Source organism: Octopus sinensis, linkage group LG8 (assembly GCF_006345805.1).
Source record: "Octopus sinensis linkage group LG8, ASM634580v1, whole genome shotgun sequence".
Classification (NCBI taxonomy): domain Eukaryota; kingdom Metazoa; phylum Mollusca; class Cephalopoda; order Octopoda; family Octopodidae; genus Octopus; species Octopus sinensis.
The window spans coordinates 102,706,571-102,728,222 of NC_043004.1; the positions used below are offsets into that span (position 1 = coordinate 102,706,571).

Here is a 21,652-nt window from a genome sequence, read left to right on the forward strand (position 1 = left end):
TAAATATAAGAAAGAATTTAGTAAAATAATTTAGTCATCATCAAGCTAGTGTTGGGAACATAAGTTGTGACTAAGGTTTGGTGGAAGATTTTAATTCAAAACTTTTGGAAACAAGACATTTGTGCTACAGAGCCACAGCCAGTTTCAACCGGGTTTGGTAATGAAAGGGTTAAAGATGCATAAACTACAATATCCTGACTGAATAGACATTTGATACAGGAAGTGTTCAAGCTATGACCACTAATCTTTTTTTAAGTCTAAATATATCTAGTTCTATAGTATCCAATGTGACTTTCCCTGTTTGAAGATGATAGTTACGTGAGTCATCTGGAATGATAAGAAACGGTTGAGAATTGAAACAGTACCATGGAGGAAGTTTATCGGGAACTTACTTATTTTGCAGCCTTCAATAAAGATTTCATAAATTATTCTATATTTCATGTAATACTTTCCTGCATCATCGTCGTCGTCATCATCATCATCATTTAATGTCTGTTTTCCATGCTTGCATGGGTTGGATGGCTTGACAGGAACTGGCTAGGCCTGGGGCAGCACCAAGTTTCATAGTCTGTTCTTACCTTTTTTCTAACACCAATCACTCCACAAAGTGTACTGGATGATTTTTACATGGCACCAGCACCCACACCAATACTTGAGGCTGAAAATTTGTAGAGGAGGTGTAGCATAATTGACAAGGATTTGAACCTGGTATGTGACTGCTATATAGTACACTGAATCCATTGATATTTGAACTGAGGATCTAAAGAGCATAACTAAACACAAGTTATTTAACTATACTCTCTTTACTCTTTTACTTGTTTCAGTCATGTGACTGTGGCCATGCTGGAGCACCACCTTTAGTCGAGCAAATCAACCCCAGGACTTATTTTTTTTAAGCCTAGTACTAATTCTATCGGTCTCTTTTGCCGAACCGCTAAGTTATGGGGACGTAAACACACCAGCATCGGTTGTCAAGTGATGTTGGTTGGGGGAGAAACATAGACACACACATACATATATAAATATATTCGGCAGGCTTCTTTCAGTTTCCGTCTACCAAATCCACTCACAAGGTTTTGGTCGGCCCGAGGCTATAGTAGAAGACACTTGCGGAAGGTGCCACACAGTGGGACTGAACCTGGAACAATGTGGTTTGTAAGCAAGCTACTTATCACACAGCCACTCCTATGCCTATGTGGACTCTCACAACTAATGTATATCTAAACTTTTAGTATTCAGATAACTCTATCAAATGTGATGATCATTTATCCACATTGTTTTGAACTAATTATGCATTATGTTATAGTTTAGTGATTTCAAAGATTTCAATGATGTGATTGTTTATTTTTAGAATCACATTGTCGGGTAGTTGTGAGAGGCCCGATCTGGCCAGTTTGAATATAAAACAGACTGAATTAAGTGCTAAAGGGTTAAGTATTCTAACAGATGGTGAATAGATTACAATGAGAAAGAGAGAGAGAGAGACAGACAGAAAATTAGTCTTGATATTACATTCCTGTTTCCACCAATCCTTTCATAACCATTCAGTGGACTTGATAAGAATTTTTGTCACTATCCACAGCCTTAAGCAAAGATTATCAATGTATCAATGGTTAGAAATGAAGCGTTGAACCATACAGCGTGACCTAATAAATTATCATCATCACCTTTTTTCAAACAAATGTATTTTAAATTTTTAAGGGCATTTTCCCAGCTGGAGCAAATTTAGCTTTGTGAACCCCATAGTAATCTTAATTTATCCTTATTCTTCACATATTCTGTCACTTCATTTCCTTCTTCATTATCTTTAGCCAAACCTTTCACAGTTTTCCGGTTCCTTTACTTCCTTCCACATTCATTCTCATCACTCCTTTCACCCGGTCACATCCATCCTCAGCATATGGCTGCACGATTTCATCTCATTTCTCTTCCTAACATCCATCATTGATCCAGTTCCTCATCATTATCTGCAATTCATCTTTTCTTTAATGTTATTTAAACACTTTTTTAAGGCAGCAAGCTGGCAGAAATGTTAGCACGCCAGGCAAAATGCTTAGCAGTATTTCATCTGTCTTTACGTTCTGAGTTCAAATTCCGCCGAGGTCAACTTTGCCTTTCATCCTTTCGGGGTCGATAAATCAAGTACCAGTCGCATCTTGGGGTTGATCTAATCGACTGGTCCCCTCCCCAAAAATTTCAAGCCTTGTGCCTAGAGTAGAAAAGATTATCTGCAATTCATTGTATTCCTTTCCTCCTCCTCTCTCTCTATTCTCATCCATCTAGTAAACAAATACGTAAACCAGTCATAGCTCTAGAGAAAATTGAACAAAACATCGTTGTTCACAATTCTGTGGTGTATCAGATGGTTAAAGGGCTGTCAGTTCACATCCCGTCACAAGCCCTGAACTTGTTGACAAGCCCTTAACTCTTGTATTGGCCAATCCACCAGGTTCTATTCTAAACAGCTCAAGTATTGTATAACTGAGAAGTGTTCTGTTAGCTTTTTACCACCACCAAAAAAAAGAGGAAATATCAAAAGATCCTTATGTTGTGTATTTTCTTTTGTTTTGCATGTGTGTGTGTAATATCTATAGGAGCATATAGCAGAGAGATTATTCATAACTGAACTGTTGATTGGGTGTTTAGTACACAGGATCAGTTCAGAGCCACTTCCTGATGAATCCTGTTTTAAACAATTACCACGCCTTTTATGGTGCCAAAACAACTTAGCTGGACTAAGTTTCAGAAACTTAATATCAAACACTTAAATATACTCCAGTTACATCATCAATTGTCTTTGAATAACTACCACTTAGCATTCCTGTAGATATCATATAAACTTGAGTTCATATGAGCTTGAGTATATGTCAGAGAAAATTCCAGATTTACCAGAATTAGTTATTTTTAGTCCTAATTGTTTAAAAGACACTAATAAAAATGAAAATAGAAAAATGTCATGCTATCATCATCATCATCATCACTGTTTAATGTCTGCTTTCCATGCTAGCATGGGTTGGACGGTTCAACTGGGGTCTGGGAAGCCAGAAGGCTGCACCAGGCCCAGTTTGATCTGGCAGTGTTTCTACAGCTGGATGCCTTCCTAATGCCAACCACTCCGCGAGTGTAGTGGGTGCTTTTTACGTGCCAGACGAGGCTGGCAAACGGCCACAATCGGATGGTGCTTTTTACGTCCCACCAGCGCGGAGGTCAGTCGGGGCAGTGCTGGCAACGGCCATTTAAAGTATATATATTGTTATGTAGCACCATGTCAGCTTTGCTCAAGCAGACCAATAACCAAAGGTACCTCCATCCTTTTTGTTCCTAAGGTTAGATTGTCCCATGTGTTCTATTTTTAAGATGATACAGTTTGATTTAAGGGCAATTTGGCTGTTTTATCAAACAAGTTGACTAACTGACAAGTACTCTTGTTGTGAACAACTCTTGTGCTTCTACTGTATATAAAGATGAAGACTAACTTCCCTGTCAGCCTGCCTGTGATCCCATTATGCATCTTGTGCATCTATAATTGGTAATACAACAATATTAAGGAATGGCCCTGATAGGCCATTCGACTCACTAGAAAGAGCAGCCAAACTCAAACCGCTAAATAGTTGTAATTCTGAAACTAAAGGAGAAATAAAAACATTTATCCTTGTTTTTATTTCTCCTTTAGTTTCAGAATTACAACTATTTAGCGGTTTGAGTTTGGCTGCTCTTTCTAGTGAGTCGAATGGCCTATTAGGGCCATTCCTTAATATTGTTGAATGTATATTATATAGTCTGTGACTAACTGCACAGCACCCTGGACAAGCGTCTTCAATTGTAGTCCTAGCCAGACAAAAGCCTTGTGAGTGAATTTGATAGATGGAAACTGAATGAAACCTGTCAATGTGTATGTATGTGTGTGTATCCATGTTTTGAGGTTCCACGATAGTTGTAAACAAACATCATTTGTTTCCTGTCTCTAGTACAAAAGCCTGACGGGACATGTGAAAATATTACCTTGCTTGCAAACAGGTGAGTTTTGGTGACAGGAAGGGCATCCAGCTGTAGAAAATGTAGCTAAAATTCTGTCTGACCCATGCAAGCATCGAAAAGTGGATGTTAAAATGATGGACATGGCACACTATTTTACTGGTTTCAACCATTGGACTGTGGCCATACTGGGGCACTACTTTCAAAGGTTCTTAATTGACTATATCAACTCCTGTACTTTTCCTGGAGCTGAATTGGTGTAATTGCTAGAAGGTAGACAAAATGCCTTGTGTATTTAGTTACATCCTTTAGATTCTGAGCTCAAATTCTGATGAAATCAACGTCACCTTTCCTCCGTTTTCTCACAGGTAGTTTGTTGCTTTTCTTGCCTCTTCAAAACCTTTTCATCTTTCTACTGCCTCCTTTCCTATTCAGTGGGCCATGTCACTCATGTAATGAAAGAAAACAGATCTACACATATGCCATCTCCCTACTATCTTTCATGTCCCTCTGTCTTCACAATGCTTGACTAATGAAAAACTGCATGAGATCTATTACTATTTAATACACCTCATTTATCATCATTTACTGATAGCCATCACTCTCTTACAATTCTTTCTTATTTCTTTATTGCCCTCAAGGGGCTAAACAAAGAGAGCACAAACAAGGACAGACACATGGATTAAGTTGATCACATCGATCCCAGTGCGTAACTGGTACTTAATTTATCAACCCCAAAAGGATGAAAGGCAAAGTCGACCATGGCAGAATTTGAACTCAGAACGTAGTGGCAGTCAAAATACCTGTTTCTTTACTACCCACAAGGGGCTAAACACAGAGGGGACAAACAAGGACAGACACATGGATTAAGTCGATTATATCGACCCCAGTGTGTAACTGGTACTTATTTAATCGACCCTGAAAGGATGAAAGGCAAAGTCGACCTCGGCGGAATTTGAACTCAGAACGTAGCGGCAGATGAAATACTGCTAAGCATTTCGCCCGGTGTGCTAACGGTTCTGCCTTCTCTCTTACAATTGTTTGTCATCACAATTATTCACCACTTGCTATCTCACCAGCTACCATTACTCTCTATATTCCCAGTCCCCATCTATTCCACTCCAGGTGATGTGATAATGACATTAACCACACTCTCTTACCACCAACAATTTCTACAGAGTCATTCATCTTCTCTCTCACCAGTAAATATATGTAACCTGTGTCAAGTCTTTCCGATCAACCTCTGCCGCTATTGTCTCCCTTATTAGTCCCTGCCTTTGTATCTTCTTTTCCATAACTTCTTACAACAGTCTCTCCCATTTCTCCTTTCACACAAAAGTTACTCCATTCATAGTCTTCTTCATATACTCTGACTTCTTTGTCCCTCTTTTATCTTGCAGGGTACATAGCAACCTCACTAGTGCTGGTGCTATGGTAAAATACATCCAGTACACTCTGCAAAGTAATTAACAAATGAGCAGATACAACAAAATGGTCAGAGGAATGAACTATTCATCTTATCTTGTTGAGATAACTCCTTTAGTGCCATGATAAAATGCATCTTGAACACTTTGTAAGTGGTTGATGATATGACGGGCAGACAACCATCGAAACTCTCAAAGCAAAACATGCAAACAAGACATGGTATTCTGACTGTTGAGGAATACGGTAATTGCAAGTGGGAACCATCTCAGATCTTGGCAGCCTGTTCAACCCATGCCATGATGGAAGGCTAATGTAAAAATATATAATCTATGCATGCACATACATCAAATTTCAAATGGTAGCATGGTCATGGCTGGAATTTAAAACCCTTCTTGATCAAGGCTTGATCAAAGGCTAAACAACAAAATTATTCTGCTCTACTTTCTCAAATTCTTTTTCCCTTTTTCATTTATATAACCTGAATATTGCCTTTTATCATACAAAACTATTTCATGAATATAAACGCAATTGCCCATTGTTATTTAAGTCAGAGATTAAGGTTTTTATCATGATACACTATTATAAATAAGTGAGATAGAGGGAAACAAACAACTGATTGAATTCAACACTATAAGTTCACAAAAAACATCCAAAGAAGCCCTGCAAGGTCATTTCACCTACTAGAAATTTGTCTCTCTCTAATTAATCTCAACAATCAACCTCCTTTCTACACTGTTCTGTTAGTCTATTTGCCCTAATCAAATAGATGAAGAGGTATTTGGCTTAATAGGTTCTCTGTTGTTTGGCCAGCTTGATATAGCAGTCTTATCTCTATCAAATCACACCCCGGCACTTTAAAAAAAAAAACAAATGACATTGGATAATGTAGTCTTAGATACATTTAAGCATGGAGAAAAAGATGAGACGTGGTGCCTTTGATCATAAGTCTGCTCGATGAAAGTTCAGGGTTGGCATGAGGCTAAATAAAACCAGAGATCTTGAGGCTTAACATTTGTCGTGACTTAGAGGGCTTTGTGTTATGGGAGAGAGAATGCTACACCTGATATGTGTAGTGAATGTGTGTTTGTGCTGCTAAAGGAGTCAAGGCTGTTATGTTTCCATTGCATAGAGTTGTCAAGGCCTCTGTTCATGGAATTCTGGCATGAAGTATTCAGGTTACATGTGTATGATACTTGTATGCAGAAAGTGAAAGAGGAATGAAAAGTGTGAAAGATGTAACAAAACCTTAAGTTTCACCAAAATTAATAGAGTCCTATTGTTGTATGCTGTGATGAAATATCCAGGCGTTACACAGCTTAGCAGTTCACATGTCAGATGTAGTTGAAGAATTTTTTTGAAGTCAAGAGTAACAATATTGAAAGCAACAGCTGCTGCAAGACATAGGAGAGCAGCTCTCAATAGATTTGGCTCTGAGAAAACAGCAGTGGTGGTCACTGAGAAAGTAAACTCAAAATAATAAAAGAGCTGGCTATCTGTAACTTAATACCATTAATTTGAGATAATAAAAAACGAAAGTGATTGGACAGTAGTTAGTGACACCAGAGCAGTTGTCCTTCATAGAATTGGTGCATATTGTTGCATGATTAAAGGTTTCCATTGATGAAAATTTGACTGAAGGGTTTGATGAGGAAAAAAGATGACGCCTGGAGTGTAATTCGTATTTTTTCTCTCTTTCTCAGAGAGAGAGAGGAAGAGAGAATGTGTGTAAGTACACATAGAATTGCTCGATCAGGAGGAGTTAAGTGTTTTGATGAAAACGAGTGAAAGTATATAACAAGATCCATTGCACCTCTTAACACAACATAATAATAATAATAAAAATAATATAGTACTTTTGAAAATATTTTTATAACTTCAATTTTAAACAAATTCTTCAATATATTCCTGATTCAGTGAGCAACCAAACCATAAACAACTGATGATATACCAAATACTATTCTAGAAGAGATCAACCAATAAGTATTCTGTTAGTGTTACATCACAGAAAGACTAGCTGTAATTTAGAAATAATACTGATTTCTTTGATAAGAGAGAAGAAAAAAAACAAACAAACATCCACATGTATCTCTCCCCACAACATATTCATACTTGATGAAGATATATGGACACATAAAAACAGTGAGAAAAATGAATTTCAATATACAATTTTTAATTTTTTTCTCATCCCTTCACAAACGATATACTTAAATTTGTTATAATAAATCCACCCCAAATGGGTTAACAACTTTTGCTCCCACTTTTTGTTCATTGTATTTTCTTCCTTTTTAATAATTGGTACTTTGCTTTCTCTGAGCCAACAAAAATATTGTTTTCTTCTTGGTCTCCCTTTCTCCAACGATTCTTTATTAAGACACTTTAACAACAGCTCAGAATGACATTTGTCAACAAACACTCCACCTACACTTTCCCTGGACCTATGGCTCCTCCTCATTAAAGAACCCAGAGAGAGAGACTGGGGATGTGGGGGAGAAATAAGGAATAATTGCCCCAGTGTTAGAGCATATAAATTAACTATCGTTTTGATGGTGGAATCAAATGCTCAGGCAAGTCCGAAGGAAGGTCATGACCCTGAAGTTTAATTTTCATTAAATGATTTGCCAAGGCCCATTCATCAGCATCAAGCATACCATCTTTATCAACATCAGCCAGTTTCCAAACTTTACCCAAGACAGAGTTTGGTAACTTGGATTTCACCATTTCTTTCTTGGCGTTGCTACCAGTGATTTTGCCATCAATAGGACTTAGAGTGTCAAATACTTTGTCGTAATCGCAACGCTCATTACTAACAACCCATTCTAACTCCCCACGACCCTCATCAATTCCTTCACCACAACCAAAACCAAATGGACTTTCATTGTAACCTTCAAATGCTCCCCCTTTGACAGTATTGCTTTCTGAGTCATTCAATTTAGCGAGGGTGTCTTCCAGAGGAATGATTCGCATCAGTTTAGCTATGTCTTCTGCTAACATATTGTCAACAGTTTCCAAAAGCTTTGGTTTCAAAGGATGAAATTTGTTGAAATCATGATGCTGTAGTTGGTCTTGCATTCTCTTGAGGTTTGGGAAGTCTCCAGGAGAAATCTGGTGCTCTCTTTGAAGGTGCTCATAAATTGTTGATAGTCGGTTGATAAGTTCTTTCTTTTTAGAATCTTTCCCGAACATAGCTGGCATTTCCTTCTTAAGCTGGCTGATTATATAAGCATGGACCTGTAAGAGAAATATTACACTGTTAGTTCATTTAAATAAATATTTTTTGATTACTCACAAAAGTTAGATGTTATAAACAAAGGAATATGAATGATAGAAGTGGTCTCAATATATTACTGCTACTTATGTTAGCTCCAACAAGATGACAGGTAACAGAGAGACTGAACTGTAAGACCCTGGAGTAAAACAATGTCCACTAGCTTATTGGTTAATGAAATCTATCATTAAGAATATCTTACTAATTTTTCAGTAAATAAATGCATCTTCCATCAAGAATGATTTGTCAAAGTCCTGTAGCTCTAGTCAGTCCTTTTATATATGATCTACTATCAACAATGTCATTGCAGTGAGTTAGTCAACCCTTATGCCACATCTTGTCATCAACAATGTCATAGACTTGTGTCCACAGTTAGCAGTCATAGAGAGGACTCTTCAAAAATGTCAATATTTTGTGTGCAAAATTTAAAGAAAAATTGTGGGCATTAAAAAGTTTATAGAACAAAAGCTACTGAGCCTTCAATCTGGTCAAGTCTTTCAACATTATAGGGATATCGTTCATCATCATCATCGTTTAGCGTCCGCTTTCCATGCTAGCATGGGTTGGACGGTTCAACTGGGGTCTGGGAAGCCAGAAGGCTGCACCAGGCCCAGTTTGATCTGGCAATGTTTCTAGGGCTGGATGCCCTTCCTAACGCCAACCACTCCATGAGTGTAGTGGGTGCTTTTTATGTGCCACCGGCACAGGTGCCAGACGAGTCTGGCAAACGGCCACGATCGGATGGTGCTTTTTATGTGCCACCGGCACGGGGGCCAGGCGAGGCTGGCAACGGCCACGAACGGATGGTGCTTTTTACATGCCACCGGCACGGGGGCCAGGTGAGGCTGGCAATGGCCACGAACGGATGGTGCTTTTTACGTGCCACTGGCACGAGGCCAGTCGGGGCGGCGCTGACAACGGCCATGAACGGATGGTGCTTTTTACATGCCACCGGCACGAGGCCAGTCGGGGCGGTGCTGGCAACGGCCATGTTCGGATGGTTCTCTTACGTGCCACCGGCACTGGTAACTCAGCTGCAATTTCCATTGATCGATTTCGATTCTGATTCTCACTTGCCTCAACAGGTCTTCACAAGTAGAGTTTTGTGTCCCAAGAAGGGAAGGTATGCATAAGTGGGCTGGCTACATCCCGTGTAGAAGGCCACGGGTTATGGTCTCACTTGTCCTGCTGGGTCTTCTCATGCACAGCATACTTCCAGAGGTCTCGGTCTCTAGTCATTTCCTCAGTGAGACCTAAAGTTCGAAAGTCGTGCTTCACCACCTCGTCCCAAGTTTTCCTTCCACAGGTTCCCTCAACCGCTAGGGTGATGGAGCATCATCTCATAATTAGATGTAAGGCAGTAGTTTTGTGAAGCAATCAGTTGTTATTCTTATGTTTGGAAACTGGCTGATGTTGATAAAGATGGTTTGAAGAAAGGAATCAAGGATGATTCAAGCTCCATAGCCATTGAAGAACACTCTAGAAAGGTGACAGTAAATTTATTGTGAATTAATTTTGAATTGTTAAAGTTTAGAGATTAGTGAGAAGTGGGTTGGCAGTTATAGAAAGAGCTGCACTGTTTTCAGTTAGGAAGAAGTTAGGTGTGTAACGAACTTAGTGTGTGAATATCTTCTCTGGACCTTTTGGGGGTGCGAGAAGCAATCACTATCCGTTGCTTTAAAATCCAAATTCTCTACCAGTCAGAAACAACAAGACGCAAACGTAAAATATATATAACTACTTTATTCTCTTATGGTGAGAGATCAGTGGTATATCTGATGTCCTTGGTTCTGGGCGCGCAAGGCTGAAAGTTAATCGATGTAATATTACAATGTTCAGCCGCTAAAACAGAACGGGTTAAAATGGCGTCCGGAACAGGGAAGATGATGTGGTCGGCAACAATTTGGTTAAAAGCTTTCGGCCGACTGCTGCTAGAATCAAATTCGGACAGAGAGAAAATATACGTGACCGTTGCCTTCGATAGCCATATCTCAAGTCGCTGCTTGCTGGACGCTGGTGGTCAACGTTCTTACGGTCCCCTTGCCTCGGCTAACTGCTATGTAGGCAAAAGGGTTCTTCTTCCGGTGGTGAAAGCACCAACCCCGCACGCGCGAAATACAAATTGACGGTGCGCGAGCGCGCGCCGTTGTATAGGATCACTACAGGTGCAAAGATGGAAGCTATGAATAAATCTTAGTGTAGGGTGGAGTTTGCCATTTTGGTACAGCAAAGTCACTGTAGAAATGTTAAATCAAGACAGCAATGATATGAGAGGGGTATACCATTGCAGATATGATAGGGGACTGTATTTGGTTACCCTGAGAAGCAATGAGACCAAATATTACTGTCAGAAAATTTGGTACTTAAGTAAAAACTTCACAAGACTGATCTAATGTAGCAAAAACATTCCTGTTTATGTTTATGTCAAAGACTGAAGTTCTCTTGATATATTGTGGAACTATTTTTTAACTGAGAAAATTAATTGTGTCAGAAGTCAGCATTATAATGAACACATGACCAGCTTAACTGAAAATCTAACAACAGCACTTTTATATTTCAAACTTTGATAAGGATAACAAAAGGAAACACTGACTATAGCAATTGAACTCCTTAAACTATGACAAAATATAAAGGTAAAAAGAGTTTATATAGTACTGTGTTTGAGTTCATTTTATTTGAGCTAATAAGGTAAGCTTCTATACAGTTACTTAACCTACAAGAAATAGCAGTCAAATCTTCCTGAAATCATACCAATTGTCTTGAAAAGAAAGCAGATACATTGGATAGTCTTAGATACATTATAACCACCTAAAAAAAATGACAGAAGGTCATGGCTGGAATATTGTTGATTATAGGTCTTCTAAGCCATAACTGTTAAATTTCATAATTAAAAATTTCAAAATTAGTTCATCTAAAATCCAACAAACACATTTTTAAGTGCAGACATGGCTGTGTGGTTAAGAAGTTCACTTTGCAACCAAATAGTTTTGGGTTCAATCCCACTGTACAGCACCTTGAGCAAGTATCTTGTTCCATGCTAGCCTATGCCTTGTGAGTGAATTTAGTAGACAGAAACTGTGAGGAAGCTTGTGTGAGTGTGTATTGTATTTGTTCCCCAACCACTGCTTGACAACTGGTGTTAGTTTGTTTACTTCCCCCACTAGAGTAACTACTAGTCTTAAAAATATAAGTACTGGGGTTGATTCATTTGAACAAACCCTTCAAAGCAGTGCCCCAGCATGGCCACAGTCCAATGAGTGAAACAAGTAAAAAAATAAAACATAAGATACTAAATATTTTAAATAAAATCTATGTAGAATACACTTTTACAAGTGTATTGTGTCCTTCGGCAGAGTACATAAAATCACTTAATTGTTTGTCTTGATCTAACAGAGAACAGGTGCAATCCGCTGTTTGTTTCAATAGTTAGCAGTGTGTAAAGCATTCAATTCTATATTCTATAGCTCGGACAACCCACTTATGCATGTCTTTCCTCCCTTGGACACACAAAGACCTGTTGAGGCAAGTGAAGTCGAAATCGAACCTCATCCGACGACAGGCACCCATGCCAACCTCCCTTCATTGGACACTAAACTCTGCTTGCGAAGACCTGTTGGGGCAAGTGAAATCGAAATCAAAATTGAACCAATCCTATGACTGGCACCTGGCAGTTGCCAGGACCGCTGGACTGACTCCTGTGCAGGTGGCAAGTGAAGAAACACCATTTCGACCCTGTGCTTGAGGAGATCCATTGAGTCAAGTACACCGACATCAAAATCAATGGAAACTGCAGTTGTGATCCCTGAGCCGGTGGCACATAAACAGCACCATCTGAATCGTGGCCGATGCCAGCGTGGCCTCAACTGGCTTCCGTGCCGGTGGCACGTAAAAAGCACCATCTGAATCGTGGCCGATGCCAGTGCCACCTTGACTGGCTTCCGTGCCGGTGGCACATAAAATGCACCAATCCGATCGTGGCCGTTGCCAGCCTCGCCTGGCACCTGTGCAGGTGGCACGTAAAAAGTACCCACTACACTCTTGGAGTGGTTGGCGTTAGGAAGGGCATCCAACTGTAGAAACACTGCCAGATCAGACTGGAGCCTGGTGCAGCCTTCTGGCTTCCCAGATCCCCGGTCGAATCGTCCAACCCATGCTAGCATGGAGAACGGACATTAAACGATGATGATATAATCCATCCAGTTCGTGTTAACAGGAAGAAATGAGTGTAAAACAGCACACACATTAATAAAAACATTGCTATTCTATGTTCAGATTAAATTGCTATTAATTGCGACAGCATTCCTAATTAACAACCTCTCTAAATAATTTTCCTCTGCATTCTTTAGTGTTCGTTATTTCTAGTTATAATTTAATTTATCTCCACAGTGATATATTAAGTTAGTTTATTTGACACTTTTCACTTGCAAAGTCTTCGTATTTTAAGATACCCAGCCCTTTCATAAGACATACAACTGCAGTTTTGAGAAGTCCTTGAAGAAGAGTAAAGCTGTGTTAATGTGTGGAATATGGTGTAAGTAAATCCAAAGACCTAGTCTAAGGTGATATAGCAAGGCTAATAGTGGTTTCTAATTTAGGCACAAGGTCAACAGTTTCAATGGAAAGGTTTTAGTCACTACCATCACTTGACTGGTGCTTTATGTTATCAATCCTAAAAGGCTAAAAGGCAAAATTGATCGCACCAGGATTTGAACTCAGATTGTAAAGAGCAAGAACAAATGCAGCTCAGCATTTTTCCCAATGTCCTAGCAATTCTGCCAATACACCGTCTTAATAATGTTAGTATTAATAAGAAGGCTAGGTGCTGAGGTGGATAACCTTGTACTCCCACTCCTTCCAGCCATGGTCAGGTTGTTGACAACTAAACCAGTTTACTGGATCTTGGAGGAGGGCATGAGGGCACCCATCAGAACTAAAAACATGATCTGTTCAAACAAGGGCACAGAAGTGCTGTCCTTGTTCCTCACCACACCAAACTAAGACCCAACAGTGGATCAAATGGAGGAAGCTAGATCTCCAAACTCAATGATTGATCCTAGCAGAAGAGAGCAAAGCCAGACTTGCTAGAAAGGTGCAACTCTAATGACATTGGAGGCTAGCGGCATTTCATTGCAACCCATCTTCCAGATATCACATGCTACTCTAGGTAGTGCTGCTGTAACATTTTGGGTGGTAGTGCATGGAAACCCCCTTGGCAAGGAGATCTCCACCCTAAACAAACTCACGCCATTGGCTGGTTTCTTTTCGATCCAGCTCTTCCTCCTCACCCTTTTTTCTCTCTGCAAAAGCCCTACGGCGATGGGATAAGGATGGTGGGAGCAAGTTTGGTGAAACTAAAGAAGGACAAAAAAAAGAACAGTGAGCTGGCAGAATTTTCAGCAAACAGGGTAAACTGTTAAGTGACATTTTGTCCATCATTACATTCCGAGTTCAAATTCTGCCGAGATCAGCTTTGCCTTTCATCCTTTCGGGGTTGATAAAATAAGAACCAGTTGAGTACTGGGGTTGATGTAAATTGATTTACCTCCTCTCCCAAACATGCTGGCCCTGTGTCAAAATTTGAAACCAACATTAATAAAAAGGTGGCAAGCTGGGTGAATCGTTAGTATGCCAGGCACAGATTTACAAAGTCTATGAGTGGTGTCCAGTCATTTACATTAAGCAAAGATTTTGTGGTCAGCTCAAAATCAATGCTTCACAGCTTCATTGTGATTATTATTCACTCTCATCCACAGACTGCCCCTGCCACATTCACCCAGATCTCCCAATCAGAGTTATCAGCAGTGTTGCTGCTAGACTCTAGATCTGCTGACTTGGGCTCATCCATAGAAGCTTCACTGTCACTATCAGAGCCAAAGTTCTAATCGACCTCACTACTCATTTTGTCACCATACAACTCAGAAACCATAGCAACAGCATGTGTTGGGATCCATTCTTTCCAGCATCAGAACATGGTAAAAATATTGCATATTTACTGAAATAGCAGAGGAGGATTGTAGTGAACAGACAGTGAAACAGCGATGTAAACAATCTAAAGGATGCATGCCACATTCAACTGATCTGGGAGTCTGTCTTCATCTTTTGTCTGGGCCTCCTTTTCTCCAATCAAGCTAGATCTTTTAGGAAAAAATATGGCGGTATTCTGTATCCTGTCCTTCGATTGGCCAACACTGTTGTTAGGTCAAAGTTTACCCCTTGCACATGAAACAGCAAATGCAATTTGGGGCATTGGAAAAGGTCATTGACTGGACAGTATACTGGCCTTGCACAGTTCATGGGTTAATGTTCGTATCTCTATCAGAGTCCAGCCAATCATTTAGCTTCCTGTACACTCCTGCTATAATTTTATCCAGACTTGCCAGTAACACATTTCAGATGCAAACACCATATATTGTTTCAGTTAATCAATCAGTCAGTTAATCAATAGATTTTTATCATAGGCAGCTGTTTTAAATCGTTTCTGCCATCACCTACACCAACTATCTACTTTTACAGGACTCATTTTAGAGACTTATTATCTAATTCCAACATACTAGAATACATTATCAATAAAGAACTTAAATGATGTAGAGAAAAAACAACATAAATAACAAGATGGTAAAGTATGTCCCACGGATTTTTCTTTATTTTTCATAAATTATATTACAACTATTTCACTTATATGTAGGTAGGATAGCTCTGCAAATTAGAAAAATTACACACAAACTGTTGGAGTGTATCACTCACTGAATGCATTTCTTACCAGTGAAACGAGGGCAAGATTCATGTATACTCACCTGTTTTCCCAGATTTCTAAACCTCAATATCAGGGATGCACTCAAATACCACCAGGGTTGACTTGGCCCTTCAACCTTTTAGGGCTGATAAAATAAGTACCAGTTGAGTGCCTGGGATCAATTTAAATACTGGCCCCTGCCCAAAAATTGCTGGCTTGTGCCAAAATTGGAAGCCAATATTAGGGGTGCACAGTTCACATGAGAACAAAATTTTAGTCAACTCTACTCCAGTGAAGTGTGCAACCGTAGTTGGAGTGGCAAGACCAGATGTGAATTAACAAAAATAGTAATAGTTATGATAGCAATAATATACTGTTTGGTGCAACTCACAACCATGGATACCATGAGACTGCTGCAATCAATCTTTCATACAGAAAGATTGAATGTAATACATTCATCATAGAAATATATATATATATATATATTCATTATTTGATCGTTAACATAAAATGAAATACTTTTTTACTTTAACTAAGAATGTAAATTTCATTACTCCAAATCCTGCTTTAATGCAAAAATTAAATTGATAACGACAATATAGATGTATTATCCTTATTGATTCTTTATGAAAATAAATATTCTTGTTTCTAAAATACTATGGTTATTCTAATGAGCCATTACCGTATACATTTCTATTGAAAGAAAAGCATTCCATAATAAAAGTATTTAAATGGAAGAATTCAATAATGAAAGTGTTTACATTCTGTAAAATGTTTTTTAAAGCTTTCTATATTGAAGATTGAAAGTTAATAATTCCACACGTTTGCCAATAAAATTAAAATGTTATATTAACCAATAGAGTTCATGAGTCATTTCCAAATGTGCTTTTGGTTTTCATGAAGATGGTTGAACTTTTGTAACGTATTCTAGACAACAATTATAAAATATCCAAGGACCGAGATCTCTGGCGATATGAGGTTCTCAAAAAGACTTGCTCGCCTCAGCAAAACTGAGTTCTGGAAATGCTAAACTTTGGGTTTTCCACCTGTTTCAGTGACTCCCCCACCCCTCATGCACTATGCCTGTATCTTCCCTCTCCCTTCTTTTCCATCCTTCACCAACTGTATCATCTATCTACTCCTACTGCTTGTCCCCACCCCCAAATTCTTCAGCATTTCTGTCTTCCCAGCTCATGGCTCTTGTCTCATTCACCCTTCAACCTACCCATTTTGGCCAGTCTGCCTTCACCTTCTCGTACAATCTCACAAACCACCCACAAACTTCTATTCAGCTGGTGCCTTGTGGGGCCACCTTGGACACACTCTTGTTATCTATGTTTTGAAGCTTCTACTGATCATTTTCTCTTTTTCTCACCCCAACAAGATCCATGCAGATCCCTCTGCGAGAACATGCAATGCCCCATACACTCACAGTACTTTCCCTCATCCCCTAGCATGAAGCACCCCTCATTCTGTACTCCCACCCACCCCAGGGTTTATAGCCTTGCAAACTGCAGAGCAACTTGAATAGCGCAGGTGGCATGAAAAAAAGCACCCAGCCCATGCAGTAAAGTGGTTGGCATTAGGAAGGGTATCCAGCCATGAGAACTATGCCAAAGCAGACACTGGAACTCAATGCAATCCTTGAGACACATCATCAGGTCCTGTCAGACCAGCCAACACATGCCAGCATGGAAAATGGATGTTAAATGATGAAAACGATAAAACATTTCTATACATCATAATACTACATAAAAAAAAAAGTGGGTATTATTGCAGGAAAGAGAGATTTTTTCCCATAATTTCAAAGCCCATAATTAGTGGTACAATAATTAATGGTATGTGTACTTCAAACAAGAGCATATTATGCATAAATAAACATGATAACTACCAAAGCCTGAGTAGGAAAACATGGGTGCGGAGAGAAAATTTTTAGGGCAAGTGAACTGCAAAAAGCATCCATGGAGCTGGTGGAAGTGTTAAAGTGAGTGATATGTGAGGCCTAGAACCCAGACTAAAAGAGCCTCTAAGTGGCTGCTCAACTTGCTAGAAATAGCAGCAAAATCTCTGAAATTCCACTCCGTTGTTAAGAAAAAAAGAAAAGGTATTGGATAATGTAATTTCAGGAATAATTAATCTGGAGTAAAAAACATCTGGTCTCACATGGAATGCTTCTCATCATCAGTCTGTCTGCTGGATGCAGAATGATCTGGGGTTAAACAACAACTTACATCACGAGAGCAGGAAGAACTTAACATAGGCGCAGGAGTGGCTGTGTGGTAAGTAGCTTGCTTACCAACCACATGGTTCCGGGTTCAATCCCACTGCATGGCATCTTGGGCAAGTGTCTTCTACTATAGCCCCGGGCCGACCAAAGCCTTGTGAGTGGATTTGGTAGACGGAAACTGAAAGAAGCCCGTCGTATATATGTATATAGCGCGGAAAACGGACGTTAAACGATGATGATGATGTATGTGTGTGTATATGTCTGTGTGTCTCCCCACCAACATTGCTTGACAACCGATGCTGGTGTGTTCACGTCCCCGTCACTTAGCAGTTCGGCAAAAGAGACCGATAGAATAAGTACTGGGCTTACAAAGAATAAGTTCCGGGGTCGATTTGCTCGACTAAAGGCGGTGCTCCAGCATGGCCGCAGTCAAATGACTGAAACAAGTAAAAGAGTAGAAGAGTAATACAGTTGCTTTTAAGAAATTATTCAATATAAAAGTACAAGTTGACTTAATTGAAGGAAAATGAAATCAGTCAGATTAAATATGGCTGTAATACTGTAGACTGAAACTAAATGAGTAAATGTCTATAAGTAGGTGGAGTTAGAGTTGACAAATACATGTCCTACTTAAATAAGTAACAGGATATTAAGACGTTGAAGCTATTAAAGATACCAAAGACAGCAGAGATGTAAGAAATTAGTCAGTCAAATTGTCCCCTTCTGGTGTGATAACTGTTTTCACTCGTTAAAGTATGAAATAATTAGAGAACATGTACAAATAGTTCCTAGATGTACGTGTGCACCCCACTCTGCCTGGACCAAACAGTGATGCTTATCTACTCAATTGTCGTAGCTCGTTATGTCGGTGATTATGATAATAGGCACATAAAGATTTATCATTTGTTCAACACATGGTAACAGTGACGGCAAAATGTAATTAACATAACCTCACAAATATTTATATACATTACACACACACACACACACATGAGGGAGTTCTCGAATCACATACAAGAGCTTCTGTGTACGTGTGTGTATGGCTTTGAAATGACATCTGAAAGCTACTAGCAGGCACAAAGTTGAATAACGGTCATAATGGAACAATAGTGAGCCATATCCACCCCCATAAATATATAAGGTAGTGTTAGTCTATGGACATGCACTCATAGCTATGTATACATAAAAGAGGCTAACATTCCCTTGTTTTAGTGATGTCTAAAAATAACATAGACCTTAAACCTTTTACTGAAGCTAAATACCCACAACACATTTAACCCTATTATAAACAGATGCTACAGATACATCATAGGAAACTGTTCCTCGAAATATACAAGAGAATGCTGAACAGTGAATCAAAGTGCTTGCTACCCTGATATTTTCTTTTCTGTTAATTCATAAAAAAAAAACTATTAAGAATAAGAACTACATAAATATAGAAAATTTAATAATATCCGGGTAATAAAGGTTTTAGAAATTTTTACTACCAGTGGCCTAGTGTATGGTCCAGGAAATAGATGGTAAATGTTTCATTTTTCATTCCCTTTGAGAATTTATCCCTAATTAGTGGTTTGGACTTTAGCTGTTCCTTCTAGCATAAGGGAGTCCTATGATGGATACCTCTTAATGTGTTTAAATGTACACTGTATTTTATATTAAATATAGAAAATATAAATTTATGAAAAAAAAAAAAATGGGGATACAAAAATGCTATAGGTTTGAGTTCTTAGTCAACTTAAGATTAATCACTACACATGCTCTGAACTGGACTAAGAATGTTATTTCCCTTTAATCTTGCTAAGAGTAAGCAGGATAATCTTGTTAAGAATAATCTATGTTATTTGGATACCTATTTCTTTATTACCCACAAGGGGCTAAACATAGAGGAGACAAACAAGGACAGACATAGGTATTAAGTCGATTATATCGACCCCAGTGCATAACTGGTACTTAATTTATCAACCCCGAAAGGATGAAAGGCAAAGTTGACCTCGGCGGAATTTGAACTCACAACGTAACGGCAAACAAAATACCGCTAAGCATTTTGCCCGGCGTGCTAACGATTCTGCCATCTCGCATACCAACTCACTGACCCTTTTGATACGAACCCACCTGACACCACCCTAAGTTCTATGATACAAGCTTCCCATTTTAAAGTTATCTAAATTAAAACCATCCGTCACAATTTACTTTCTGTTTCAAACACTAGCTTAACATCAACAAAGTTATTTTACTAAATTTGTCAGTAATTTCAAAATTAAATGAAACAAAAGCAGGATACATTTCAACATGAGTATTGTGTAAAAACACAAAGATTAGTAAAAGAATTAATAGCCCCACCTTGATTAATGTACAAGTATTTTATTTTAATTAAATTTTCCATTACTGTATTATACAAACTAGCAATTAGTCTACCTCATCAACATAGCAATCTGTCTTAATTTGTTAACACCTCTTGATAAGTTAAAGAATCAACACAGATTTCTAAGAGAAAATAAAATTAATATATTAAACAAACAATTACTATGAAATAAACCTTTTAAAAGCTATGTGGTAATAGACATCATAATTATAGTATGACTGTTAGAGAGATCTGACAAAGCTGACCATTAAAAAACAGAAAGCTGATTTATTTTGTGCTGGAGATTTTGTTGCACATGCTGAGACGTTCAGAGTTGACTACAATTGGCTGCTACTGAGGGTTTATCCTACAAGATGGGCATGATCAGAGATTAATAGTTGTGATCTGTTTATCAAAACTTAACAAAGGATAAGCATCTTCAAGCATACAGCTAGCTATTAGTAAAAGAATTTAATGAAATAGCTTTCATATTCAATGAGAAGATATTTGGAAGAGACACTAAGAAACAAAGTGGAATTTAAACAACCAGAAATTTTCAGACCTCTTTCAAGCAAAATGAATTTAGAAGTGCCTGATAATAAACATCTAGGATTTTATATCGAGTCCAAACAAGATGTGACTGGTTCAAGAATTTGCAGAAAAAAAAAATTGCCATTAGTTTAGCCTTAACTGTTAAGAGTACCGTATACCACCCACCAACATCAATAACAACTGTGACACAGACTGTACCAAATGTAGTGTTAAGAAACAGACATATGTTTAGACAAGTGACAGTTCTCATGCATGGCACCAGCAAAGGAAATGAGAGACATTTTCTGACAGTGAGGAAAAAGTAAATCAAAACAAGAGATGATGATGATGATCATCATCATCGTCGTTTAACGTCCGTTCTCCATGCTAGCATGGGTTGGACGGTTCGACCGGGGTTCTGGGAAGCCAGAAGGCTGCACCAGGCTCCAGTCTAATCTGGCAATGTTTCTACAGCTGGATGCCCTTCCTAACGCCAACCACTCCGTGATAATAATAATAATAATAATAATAATAATAATAAAAAAGAAGACTACACCATTGGTGGGAAAGTGCTTTTATACAGCAAAATAAAAGCCGGCAAATAGTGATGGTCATGGGGAATGGTTTACTGGTGAGGAATACGAAAATAAACACTGCAAAAACAACCATAAAATAAAGATGAAAAAAAAAAAAAATGAAATGATAGTAAAGAATTAGTGTACAGAATTATTTTAGCTGAAAAGTTTGGTGGAATGTCTAGTCACTGAGAGAGAGGAAATAGGGGTGGGGAAACAAAACTCTTTTTAAAAAATCCAACTTAATAGAAAAAACGTTGCTGAAAGTGTGGGAGGAGATTAAATGAATTGCTAGCAACAACTAAGAGGCAGGCAACACACACACATTATATATATATATATATATATATATGAATGTATACACACACACAATCTGCTACTAACTATGTTTTGGTTACACCCACTCCAACTGTGTTACATGGTGAGAAGTAGAGTAGTTACCACATGTAGCAAATCTAGCACATTCTCAGACATGTGACAAATTCTGCAAAACTATCATGTCTAGATTAGGTGACGAAATAGAGCTCCTAAACACAATACTTCATAATAAGCCTTAACAGTACACAGTTTTTTAAACAAA

General features: G+C 38.6%; 1 protein-coding gene across 4 annotated transcripts in view; it reads right to left on the reverse strand.

The window, feature by feature from the left end:
• Positions 1–7,250: 7,250 nt before the first annotated feature.
• Positions 7,251–21,652, reverse strand: part of LOC115215067 (EH domain-containing protein 3) — a 100,376-nt gene continuing 85,974 nt past the window's right edge. For all 4 annotated transcript variants that reach the window (XM_029784218.2, XM_036505631.1, XM_036505630.1 and 1 more), the window contains one exon: positions 7,251–8,628. In XM_029784218.2, the coding sequence (XP_029640078.1) occupies positions 7,933–8,628 (696 nt within the window). In that variant the 3' untranslated portion in view covers positions 7,251–7,932. The remainder of the gene's footprint in view (positions 8,629–21,652) is intronic.